At 39.3% G+C, this 12,189-nt stretch overlaps 2 protein-coding genes across 2 annotated transcripts; both read left to right on the top strand.

The window, feature by feature from the left end:
- The first annotated feature begins 466 nt into the window (after positions 1-466).
- LOC115954486 (cyclin-U1-1) lies at positions 467-3,109 on the top strand. Its single transcript, XM_031072346.1, has 2 exons — positions 467-1,099; positions 2,489-3,109. Exons 1-2 carry the CDS (start codon positions 684-686, stop codon positions 2,760-2,762), a joined length of 690 nt encoding a protein of 229 aa, XP_030928206.1. The 5' UTR covers positions 467-683; the 3' UTR covers positions 2,763-3,109.
- A 6,575-nt stretch (positions 3,110-9,684) lies between these two features.
- Positions 9,685-10,737, top strand: LOC115956768. The gene has a single exon (XM_031075066.1). It carries the CDS (start codon positions 9,685-9,687, stop codon positions 10,735-10,737), a length of 1,053 nt encoding a protein of 350 aa, XP_030930926.1.
- Positions 10,738-12,189: the final 1,452 nt, after the last annotated feature.

Genomic DNA, 12,189 nt, shown 5'->3' with positions numbered 1-12,189 from the left:
ATTGCAATTTGGCTTTATAATTTATATCAGACTGAACAGTAACTCCTGCCATTACAACCAAAACGTTACATCACCACCACCACAATCGCTGACCACTTTACACAGCTCCATGATATATGGAAGACATCTTACATGATTAACGGAGGTATCGGCATGTGGCATTCGACATTAAAGTCATAGAATTCTTGTGTCTATTAAGTTGAAAATTCCCTGCCAATGATGACGGACAGTATGCCTTTCTCTCAAGCACTGCCTTTGTATTCTAGTAAAGCCAGACAAGATAGTTTCCACCACTAATTTCATGAATGGTTGTTGTCCATATAAAATCCATTTTCGATTTATTCCGATACACACATGGGACCTCTTCAAATCCAGTGGTTCAAAAATCAAAATCACCTTACCTCATCAACACTCAACTTCCCACCAGGTTTCATACCATACCATTCCAACTATTTGATATATACTGGTTAATTTATTTTGAGATAGCATCTGCTTGATATTAAATCACCATTTTTTTTAGCTTATGACTAGGAGTGACAAAACAGCAAGTACACGTGTCAAAAGCCCAGTTCTTGACCCTCCAATCCTGATAACATGTACAAAGTGGAAGCAGATGCCTCAAAATTCATTCTCACACTTGTGTATGAAACTAAAACTACCAGTACCACAATGGCCTAATCTAAATGTTAACTACTGTTGGGTACAACCACCATAGTCGGCAGCTGGAGCCGAGCCTAGCTGAGACGAGCACGCCGAGAGTGCTCACCATATTGTCTTCTGTGCTAGAAAAGCTGGTGGCTCGAAATGACCGGCTCAGGGACTCCCTGAGCCAGCAGCTGGATGAGCTGAGCTTGAGCTTGGCTCCGCTTGGGAAGAGCTTCAATGCGTTTTATGGGGTGAGAGCACCAAATATAAGCATACCAAAGTACTTGGAGAGGTTATACAAGTTCACGGATTGTAGTCCATCTTGTTTTGTGGTTGGATATGTGTATATAGACAGGCTAGTGCATAGGCACCCTGACTCCCTCGTCATTTCCTTGAACGTGCATAGGTTGCTGGTTACAAGCGTTATGGTTGCTTCTAAGATGCTAGATGATGAGTAAGCTCTCTCTCTCTTAAATGGGGTATTTTCATTTGTCCCTACTTATGACTTGTCTGGTTTATACATCTTCCTCGCTTCGGTTTGTTTTCTTACCTTGTTGGTTTGGTCTTTGGGATAGTTTGAGAGTTATAGCTCATTTGAACTTCTTTTTTGTGTTATGAGTAACAATTAAAACCCATTCATCAAAGAAAGTAACAATTAAAATTCAATTGAAATATATACGCATTTGAACACAAGTGGCCTAAGTTCTCTTCCTTTGTAGTGTAGTACCATAGATATCTGCACTCTGAAGTTGTCACATTTGCTGTGTGTGGTAAGGGGTACAAAGACATTTTCCTTGCATATAAGGGCGGAGTCAGGAATTTTTGTTTGGAGGGACCAAGTTACAACTCTAATATATTTATCAAGACAACCTTATATACATACGCTTTTTTATTATATACACACTTTTTTATTTGATAAGTTATATACATACACACCAAATAACAACAAAAAGAGCTTAGTAATTTCAATCAAAATTATGTTTGGTGGCGATCTTACATTAAATAAAATTCTTTTTTACTATTTTTATAGTAAAATTCTTAAAAAATTTCATTTTCGATACAAATTATCAAATTTTATACTAAAGTAAGTAAAAAATCTTTCAATTGAACTAATGAAATTTTCAAAAATATGAATGATTCAAAACTTAGAGAAATAAGTTAGGCTTCAAACATATTTGTAGTTATCTTGCTCTAACCCATTATGTAGTAACTAAAGAGACATTTCATGTATAGTTTTAGTGACATTATTTTTTTAATGAGTCAATGACTTATTAATTGCCACATAACTGGTTGAAAAAGATATAGATTCAAATATGTTTGGTGTTAAACTTTTTCAAATATTTAATAGATATAAGAGCATATTTTACAATAAAAAATAGAATTGTGAAAAATAATATTATGTCTCTATAATTATTAGACCAATTTTTTTTTTTTAAGAGCATCATTGGACTAAATCAAATATTTGGGGGCCAACTCTTATTTTTTAGACTAAATTTTAAAAATATTAAAATAATTATATATATATTTCAAAAAAATTCAAAATTTGGGGGGGGGGACACATAGCTACGCCCTTGCTTGCATATAATGCTTACGAAGTCAACAAAGTAATTGAATCATCCATCACATATGTTGCATACAATTCATTTATATAATATGTTTTGCTGCTTAGTACAAAAACAACAGTACAAGTGCGGCATATATTTTGCTGAAGAAAGCATATGGAAAACATGTACCTTGGGCAGCGTCATTGATGTGCTTGATTCTGTAATTTGTTCTACACAAATGAAACAGCACGCAATTGTTATGATAATAATGTTGTTTTGCTTCGATTACAATTTTTCAGTCATTATAACAACGCATTTTTTGCTCGGGTTGGGGGAGTAAGCAATGCTGAGTTAAACAGGCTGGAATTAGAGTTGCTCTCTCTGTTGGATTTTGGAGTTGCAGTAAGCTCTCGAGTTTTTGAGTTCTACTGTTTGCACTTGGAAAGAGAGATGATGTTCAATGGCGTAGGACAGAAAATAGAAAGGGCAATAACTCCTAGTGCTCTGGACGATGTGACTGAAATCTCTGTAGATGACACACAAAGTTCTTCACCACCGCAGATAGTGGACTGACCTGCACGTTTTTGCTTCTTTCTCTTGGTTTATAAAATCTTGAATTGTTCTTTCTTGTTTGCATCATATTATCATGTAAGATGGGTGCTTCAAGCCTTCAACTCTGTCGATTTATCACATTGACGAAATTGAGGGAAAAAAGAGAGGAAAGAGATGAACTAAAGTTCACAATATTAAAGCCACAAAAAAGAATGAGTGGGGAGCATTTGGTGGCACTAGTGTATTTGACTTGGAATTCAAATTCCGTGCAAATTGCAAGTATCAATTAGTTGGAATTCTAATTATGAATTGATGCACTTGAAACTCTTTGCTAGGTCTTGTATATTGTTGGTATATTTCGTGCCAAATTTACTTGTATTTGTTGTTCAAAAACTATGTATTTTGTATTCTTGTGGGTACATTCGCATTTGGGTTGAGGGTTCAAGAGCTAAATTTTGTGTGTTGCTGAGAGTACAATTTCGGTCGAGTGAGATAAAGGTTCGGTCCCGCGAGTTTGGCATGTGGAATCCATTTAAAAATCTGTCAAGAAGGATCTCATGGGAGTCTTGGTCCCTCGAGATGATTGAACCCGAGGCAATTTTATTATGCTTTCCTTTAGATTCAAGGATGGAGCAAGGGTCTTGAGTGAGGGGATGCGTAGTATAAAAAAAATTGAAATAAGAATATGCGAAAATACTAATTAATGTTTCTAGGATTAATTAGTTTTGCTAAGTAAAAGAGTATATGAAAATAAAAAATCCAAAGAAAAAAAAAAAGTGAAGACAAATCACATATAGACAAACAAAAAGAGACAGAGAGGAAGAAAGTTTTGCTAAGATTAATTATTTGTATTTAACGATGCTCTTTGTCCCTTTGATATAAATATACAAGCAAAAATTGCTAAGAGCAATAGCAATGGGGTGGGTAGAACCCCAAATAAGTTATCTTAACCACCCCCCCCCCCCCCCCCCACCCCCCTAAGTTGAAGCAACAACCGGGTGGCTACTGCTAAATCTCTTTACCAAATTGCTATAGTAACTTCTTAAATTTAGATTGTCCCTAACTTTGCTTTGTGTTAGAGTATTTACATTGAAGTTGCTAAAATGACTAAATAGTCATTTTAGCAACAAAAACACACTTACAGTAAAGTTGTTATTTTGACTCATTGCTATAATTTTTTAACTCATTGCTACAGTGGGCTGCTAAAGATAACAGCCCACTTTAGCTGAGAGTTATTTGCAACAGATAATATTTTATTAGTCTCTCACATGCGTGACTCTTTTTACCCTATTTCATCTCAATCTCTCTCACGCATAAATGCAGCCCTCCCTCCCTCTGCCTCCTATCTCATTGTCTCTCTCTCATGCAGCCAAGCCGATGCCACCATTGCCCAGACCTCCCTCTGCCTAGCCCCCTCTCCCTTTGCCCAGCTTTTTCTCCCTTTCGCTCAATTTTTTAGTGGGTTTAATTTGGTGGTCCAATTGGTTCGTGGGTCATGGTGCAGTGGTTCATTGGTTCGATTTGGGAAATTAGGTCGTGGGTAACTGTGAGTCACGGTGATGGTGCTTCGATTTTCTAATTTGGTTGGTTGGATAATGGTGGCATTGCTGGGCTGAATGGGTCACGATTTCCCGATTTGGTGTTTTTTATTTTGGTTTTTGCTGTGGTTGGTGGTTGCGGGTTGAGAAGTGGAAGAGGAAGGTTATTGGTTTGTGGCTGTTGTTGTTGTTGTGTTTTTTTTTTTTTTTCCCTGATGTGGTTTGTGGTTGTGGCTAGTAGGGGCAACGGTGGAGGTGTTGTTGCTGTTGTTTTTTGTGGTTGTTTTTTTTTTTTTTAATGAATTATTTATATTATTTTAAGTGAGTTGCTAAAAAAATAGATGCTTTGATGTTGGGTGTATTGTAAAGTGAGTTGTTAAAATAGATAAAATAGCTTTTTAAGTTGCTAAAAGCTATATTTTTTAGATTTCTTACTATGAATGCTCTTAAGTGCAATTATTTTAGTAGCTCTGAGGTGTGATTTAGACCATATAATGTCCTTTAGATTGAGGCTTCTAAAGGACATGGGTTGAGCAAATGTAGAGTCCTTGTATATATGATGATGCCCTTCCAGACTTGTGAGGACTTTTGTGGTTGATTGTTTTCCCATTGATGATTGGCCTTTCGAAAGTACTTACTCTTGGTGGCCACGAGTGTCTGTGAATTTTGTATTATCCTTTATAAAGTTGTGATTTTCAATTATGTTTTGTTGGCTTTAATTCCTTATTAAATTTGATTGTATTTCTTCAATCACTTACCTGTATGTTTGTGGGATTAAATGTAATGGGTATAGTGTTTAAATTGGTGAAGAACTATAAAGGCAAGGGGCTGTTTAGGTGAAAAAAAATGCTCACTCATCACTCATCACTCTATAACTCATCACTTATCACTGAAAATTCTCTAACTTCCTTCGGTGGCATGTTTGGCACTTGCTTCCAACTTCTGATAACTCAAAAACTTTAACTTTTTGTGGGACCCACTACTTGAGCACCATGTTGGGCTCACGGTTAGCCTACCTGCGTATACATTCAAGGCAAACCAATTTCACCTCTTTTTTCCCTTCAGCCCACATCTTCTCCCAAAACACTCGATGAACCCAGCCAAGGAAATCCATCAGAACCCCACCCGCCCCCTCCTCATCCCATTTACTCCAAAAGCCAAAACCCAACTTTACCAAAACCAAGTTCGTCACTCCCCTGTACTGAAAATTTTAGAACATGTCCGAAACCCAACTACACCGACCCCACCAATGCAACTCCAGTTTTGTTCCTCCCTCCTCATCACTGAAATCTAACCCACAAACAACTGCTTTGATGCTTGAACTCGTCGTTGTTCACTATTCCCAGTCCAATCCTTACCCCCTTTGAGTTTCGATCACCACTGTTCCAACCTGGGTATGTCTTTTTCTTGATTCAAATTTTATTTTATTTTTGTTGTCTTTGATGTCGTAGATGTTATTGTCTTAGTAGGTGGTACATGTGGCTTTGTTCATACAATTGGGTCTCTGTAGGTGGTTTGCGGGTTCTGTGTCGCCGTTGTCCTTCTTTGGTCTGAGATGGGGCCACCACAGGTTGGATTAGATCAGATGCGTCACTGGATGTGGCTAGGCTGAGGGGTTTACTCTGAAGATGGGGTTGTGATGAGGAAAAGAAGAAAGATGGGATATGTTGGGCTGTGCAAATGAGTTTGGTCTAGTATGAAAGAGAGCCGTTGGGAGTAAAAGCTAAACACTAAAAGAGAGAAAGAAAGAAAGAAAAGAAGAAAGAGAGTAGTAGGCGTGAAGAGAAGAAGAAAGAAAGAAAAGAAGAAACAGAGAAGCAGATGTGAAAAAAAAAAAAAAGAAGAAGAAGAAGAAGAAGAAAGAAAGTTGGTGATTAGACAAGACACTAAACAGTGGGTTCCATTCGTTGCTAAAAATTACAAAAAATGCTATCTCACTCTATTCTCTGTTTTCAATTTTGGTATCTCATCACTCGAAAACTAGAGAATTGAGTGATGGAAACATCATTGAGTAAGCCAAACAAGCACCTTGTGGTGGGGTCCACGGTATTTTGGGTTATGGATGATGAAAACCCAGTTTGATGGAATACTTGAAATCCAAACAACCTTAAAGTATCTTGCGACTAATGCAACCCGTGAAAGGCCACATGAAGAGCACATGAGGAAGTTCAAACGACTCAAGTGTCAGGGGCATTTTGCGAGTGGCTCGCTAGTTGGCCAACTTGCGAGATGCACTGACAACTAGATTTTGTGTATTTCACTCATTTCTTTACCCATACTATAAAAGCCCACATTATCCACGAAATTGTAAGGAGTGTTTCAGAGAGAAAACCCTAAAAATCCAATGGAGAGTTAGAGATTGCATACCTATAATCCTCTACACATTTCTCTTAGTTTTCTTCACTTTCTTCCCTCTTTAATTCCATATCTTTTGAGAGTTTCTTAGTCCAAACACAAACCATACACATTCTAAGTGTTGTGAGTTGCTTTGGAGCTTTTGGGAAGCATTAGGTCATGCCATTCTATGGTGAATGCAATTAGTGATAATTGCTAGATTCGGAAAGCTAGTGAAGACAAGGCTCGGTGAAACCCGTTGGTAGCTGAGACTTGGAAGGTCTAAGTATAGAGGGTAGTCTAGGCTTGGAGAGTCTATATTGTAATCCTTGTACTCCAACTTATTTACTAGTGGATCAATTCGGTTTGGAGGGCTGTGAAGAGATTTTTACGCCGAGAACTTCGATTTTCCTTTTCGATAACACATCGCAGTGTTATCTTGTATTTGTTTTTCTCTTCCCTTTACTTCTTGTGTTTTATACTTAATTGTTTATTATGTATGCCCATGCACTAGGTAGTAATCCTAGTTGATTGCGCATTGATTACTCTTATTCCACACTTAGTTGAGTAGATTAAAAGTAATCTAGTCGTAATTTAAAAATTGGAGATCTAAACCAACTCTAGTATTTATACTAGTGAACTTTCATCCTTTAGTATTACTTACCTAATGAGGATGGCTTTCTCTCCCAAGTAGGAGTTCTCTTCCTCTCCTCTTAGAAAAGGAGCTCTCTCCCTCTCGTCTTTTAGGCTGTGTTTGTTTTGGGTGAAAATCAATTCCAGAAATGTTTTTCCGTATTTACGGGTGTTTGGTTGTGCATGGAAAATGCATTTTCTGGAAATGCTTTTCAGTTGGCCTGTGTTGGGGTGTAAATTGATTTCCGTTTTTATTTTACATTCAAATACCCATTTTCTGGAAAACAGAAAGAGAGTTGAGTGAGAGGGAGATCGCGCCCGCGTGCAGAGAGAGAGAGAGGAAGAAGAGATCGAACTCCGAAAAACCCAGAAACCGACTTCGACGAACCTAGAAAACCCAAGACCAAGCTCGTTTGTCGCGCCGATCGCACCACCGGCTAGATCGTCGCACCCCAGTACCGATTCACCAAAAACCGATCGTTCTCGTCGCACCCCAAAACCGATTGTCCTCGACCCAGATTCATCATCCCCGATCGCGATTGCAGTTGCAGCACCGATTCGTCGTCCCCGATTGCGATCGTCGCACCCTAAAACCGATCGTCCTCGACCCCAAAACCGATCGTCCTCTCTCTCTTCCTTCTTCTCTCAATTTGACCGGATTATGAAATTTTTTTTTTCTGGGTTTTATTTGTGTTTCTGGATTGAGGGATGAAATTATATATTTGTTTGGCAGTTGAGAAAATGTAAGAAAATGTGAGCAACAAGTAGAAAATGTGTTTTCTATGGTATTTTCAACAACACAACCAAACACCAAAAAATATTTTTCACAACATTTTCTGAAATGCAACCAAACACTTAAAAATATTTTCCTTTCCTGAAAATAGCATTTCCAGAAAATAAGTATTTTCCGGAAAATATTTTACATGAAACAAACACACCCTTAGTGTCGAGCATTCCCTCCCTCTTTCTCTGTTTGGGTTTTTCCTTGAGTTTACCCATCACCCCCTCCTAACGCCGCCATGGAACAAGCGGTGGTAGAAGGATTACTCAACCTCCATCTCACAAAGGAGGAAGAAGAAGAAATCTCAATAACAACAAGGAGTAAATCGTAGCTTCTAGAGGAATGTGCATTGAGTCTCTTTGGTAGATTGCTATCAGACCGACATCAAAACCAAAGGGCTTTGAAGAACACGCTAAGATCAGCGTGGAAAATGGGCTCCGACCTGTAGATTGTAGATGTGGGAAACAATACACTACAGTTCAAATTCAACTCTGAGTACCAATTGAAGTGGGTTGAAAAAAATGGGCCATGGAATTTTGACAATAATCTCCTATTGCTGTGCAGATGGAAAAAAGGTCTCTCAGCTACAAACATCACTTTCATCCACTCCCCTTTCTGGGTCCAGATTTGGGGACTCCCCTTTAGATGAGGTAGGTAGAGAACTTGGAAACAATTTGGGGAAATTTATTGAGTCAGACAGAAGAGCAAGCAAAATTTATGCGAATCAGAGTAGATTTACAACTTGATAAACCTCTTAGGTGTGGGGGTAAGGTAGCTAGTGCAGATGGTGAAAAATTCTGGGTAAACTTCAAGTATGAAAGGCTTCCTACCTTCTGCTTCCACTGTGGTAGATTGGGGCATGATGACAAGCATTGTTTGGAGATCACAAACCAACAAAACTCATCCAAACAATATGGTGACTGGCTTCGAGCACAGGGAAATTTGAAATGGGGGACGGAAAAATCAAGATCCACTAACAGTGAGGGTCGGAGTGATGGTAATGAAGATAGAGTAGAGGAAAATATTCAAACAACGGCAAAAAAACTCCTATGCCTCAGCGGCGGATGGTGGTGAAGGCAGCTCAGGTAGTGACAGCAACCGGGGAAAGGAAAATTAAAAAAATATGGAGATGTGTGATGTTGCGGGCTTCGAGGCAAATCAGTTAGAATGGATGAGACTACTTTATGCGGGTGGGACACTGCACCACGCAATTGCCAGGAGCACGTGATGAGGTAGCTGCTCCCTCCAACGGTCCACCAAGAGATTTGAAAAAGGACAAAGAAGCATTGGACACCCTCTCTCTAACGGGCTAGCAAGCCCAAACGGGAACAGAGTCCATGGAAGTCTCCAGCCCACTCAAGCTAATGGCTGACCCAACCGAAACTAATGAAAGAAATAAGGGATCTGAGGGCGAGGAAATAAAAAGGAAAGTGAAAACAAAGGCCCAATTCAAGAAAATGGCAAGAGAAAAAGGGAAAAACAAAAGCCCAAAAGTTGAAGTCCAACTACCAGTTGCTGGGATTAAAAGGGTGGGAAAGCTTATATTTGAAGAAGGAGAAGAATCATTGCAGAAAAGGAGATGCACAATCTCTAATACCAGTTATTCTAAAACTGAAGAGGGATTGGCGGTGGCTGCAAGGTAGCATCGCCAAGAGACATGAATCCCTTAAGTTGGAACTGCCGGGGGCTTGGGAACCCCCAGTCAGTCAGAGCATTGCATGACTTGGTGCGGTGTTGGGATCTCAAAGTTGTCTTCTTTATGGAGACCAAATCAAAAACCAAACGTATAGAAATGATAAAGAATAGAATTGGGATGGCAAATGGCCTCATTATTCCCTGTATAGGCCGAAGTGGAGGACTTGCTCTCTTATGGGCAAGAGAAGTTGACTTGGAAATTAAAAACTTCTCAAATAACCATATAGATGCAACTATCACTGAGCCTGACAACAACTTCAAATGGAGGCTAACCGGCTTTTATGGTCATCCAGAGACTCACCGAAGGTATGAATCTTGGCACCTTCTAGCTTTTCTTCATAATCAATTCCAACTTTCTTGGCTTTGTCTAGGAGATTTTAATGAAATTTTATCAACTGAGGAAAAATCGGGTGGAACTCCTAGGCCTCAACAGCAGATGGATGGCTTCAAAAAAGTAGTGGATTATTGTGGTTTTCAAGACTTGGGCTATATTGGGTCTGATTTTACTTGGTGCAACATGCAAGAGGGGGAAAACAGGAAATACTTAAGGCTTGACAAAGCTTTTGCAATTCTAGAATGGACCGAAAAATTTGGAGGGAAGAAAGTACTCCATATAGTTGATTCCACTTCTGATCATTGTGCACTAGTAATCTTGGACTCAACATCCAATCGCCACTCCCAAGAAAAGCGGTTTCATTTCAAGGCATTATGGACTAAAAATGCTGACTGCAAAGCTATTATTGAGGTGTCATGGGGGATTGGGGCTGATCTTAGTACCCCAGAAGGAATAATGGAGAACTTAAAATCTTGTGCTACCGAGCCAACTAAGTGGAGATTAGAGGTTTATGGGCAAATTCGAAAAAACATTCAGGCCAAAAGGAACGCCCTAAATAGCCTAACCAAACAAGACAAGGGAGGAGACATGGGCACTGAGATTAATAGTCTAAGGAAAGAAATCAATGAGCTTTTGGATGATGAGGAAATCTATTGGGGGCAAAGAGCTAAAGCCCACTAGCTTAAGGAGGGGGACAAGAATACTAAGTTCTTCCATACTCAAGCTTCTGAAAGGCGTAAACAAAACACAATTCTGGGAATCTGGGATGAGCAAGGTAGGTGGTGTGATGAAAAGGAAAACATTGCCCAGGCAGCTATTAACTATTTTGAGAATATCTACACAACAGCCCATCCAACATGGGTTGAAGAAGTAACTGTAGCTATCCCCTTTAGAGTGACTGATGAAATGAATGCAAATCTCACTCGGGACTTCACCAGGGAAGAGGTATCCATAGCTTTCAAGCCAATCCACCCTACCAAGGCACCTGGCCCCGATGGTATGTCTGCCATATTTTCTTTAAAATATTGGAATATTGTGGGCTGTAGTATTACTAATATGGTTCTAAATGTTCTTAACAACAATTTGCCCATGACAGAGCTGAATAAAACAAACATAGCCCTCATCTCGAAAACAAATAATCCCAAGAGAATGTTTGAGTTCCACCCCATCAGTCTCTGTAATGTAGAATTTAAACTCATTTCTAAAACCCTTGCTAACAAACTTAAAACCCTCTTCCCTCACATTATAACAGAAAACCAGAGTGCATTCATCTCAGGCTGACTCATTACTGACAATGTGCTTGTGGCCTTTGAATTAATGCTTTTCTTAAATAAAAAAAATGCGGGTAATGACAGTTTCATGGCAACCAAGCTCAACATGAGCAAGGCCTTTGATAGAGTTGAATGGTGCTTCATCCAAAGGGTTATGGAAAGATTGGGTTTCAACACTAGGTGGATAAATTGGGTAATGCAGTGCATCACCACAGTCTCATACTCAGTTATTATAAATGGGGTAGCACGGGGAAATATAACCCCAACTAGAGGACTTCGCCAAGGAGACCCCCTTTCACCAAGCCTCTTCCTTCTTTGTGCCGAAGGCCTCTCTGCTCTCATACATGAAGTACACGAAATCAGCAATAGACGGGCATCTCAATTTGTAGAGGTTGCCCAAGAATCACCCACCTCTTTTTTGTGGATGATAGCATTCTCTTTAGCAAGGAAAACGCCGAAGAGAGTCAGAAATTAAAACAAATCCTTCAAAAATATAAAGAAGCATCTGGCCAAAAAATTAACACAGACAAATCTTTGGTGTTCTTTAGCCCAAATACGCCTCAGCTAGTCAAAGAAGAGATTTTTGCCATCCTTGGCCCCATGCAAGACTTAAGACATTCCAAATACTTGGGTCTCCCATCATTTATTGGAAGATCCAAGAAACAAGTATTTGCTATCTCGAAGGAGAGGGTGGGGCGGAAACTTGCTGGTTGGAAGGGTAAACTACTCTCTATGGGTGGTAAGGAAATTCTCATTAAGACAGTTGCTTAAGCAATCCCAACGTATACAATGAGTTGCTTCCAACTACCTCAAAATTTATATGAAGATTTAGAAAGTATGATGAGAAATTTTTGGTGGGGTC

The sequence above is a fragment of the Quercus lobata genome, chromosome 8 (genome assembly GCF_001633185.2).
Source record: "Quercus lobata isolate SW786 chromosome 8, ValleyOak3.0 Primary Assembly, whole genome shotgun sequence".
Classification (NCBI taxonomy): Eukaryota; Viridiplantae; Streptophyta; class Magnoliopsida; order Fagales; family Fagaceae; genus Quercus; species Quercus lobata.
This window is presented reverse-complemented; position numbering and strand designations above follow the sequence as displayed.

What these genes read in the sequence shown, in the direction of transcription:
- LOC115954486 (XM_031072346.1), top strand. Translation starts at nt 684, where the DNA reads ATGTTAACTACTGTTGGGTACAACCACCATAGTCGGCAGCTGGAGCCG. An exon ending in TCTAAGATGCTAGATGATGA is followed by an intron (nt 1,100 to 2,488) that starts GTAAGCTCTCTC and finishes ACAATTTTTCAG; the next exon opens with TCATTATAACAACGCATTTT.
- LOC115956768 (XM_031075066.1), top strand. Translation starts at nt 9,685, where the DNA reads ATGAATCCCTTAAGTTGGAACTGCCGGGGGCTTGGGAACCCCCAGTCA.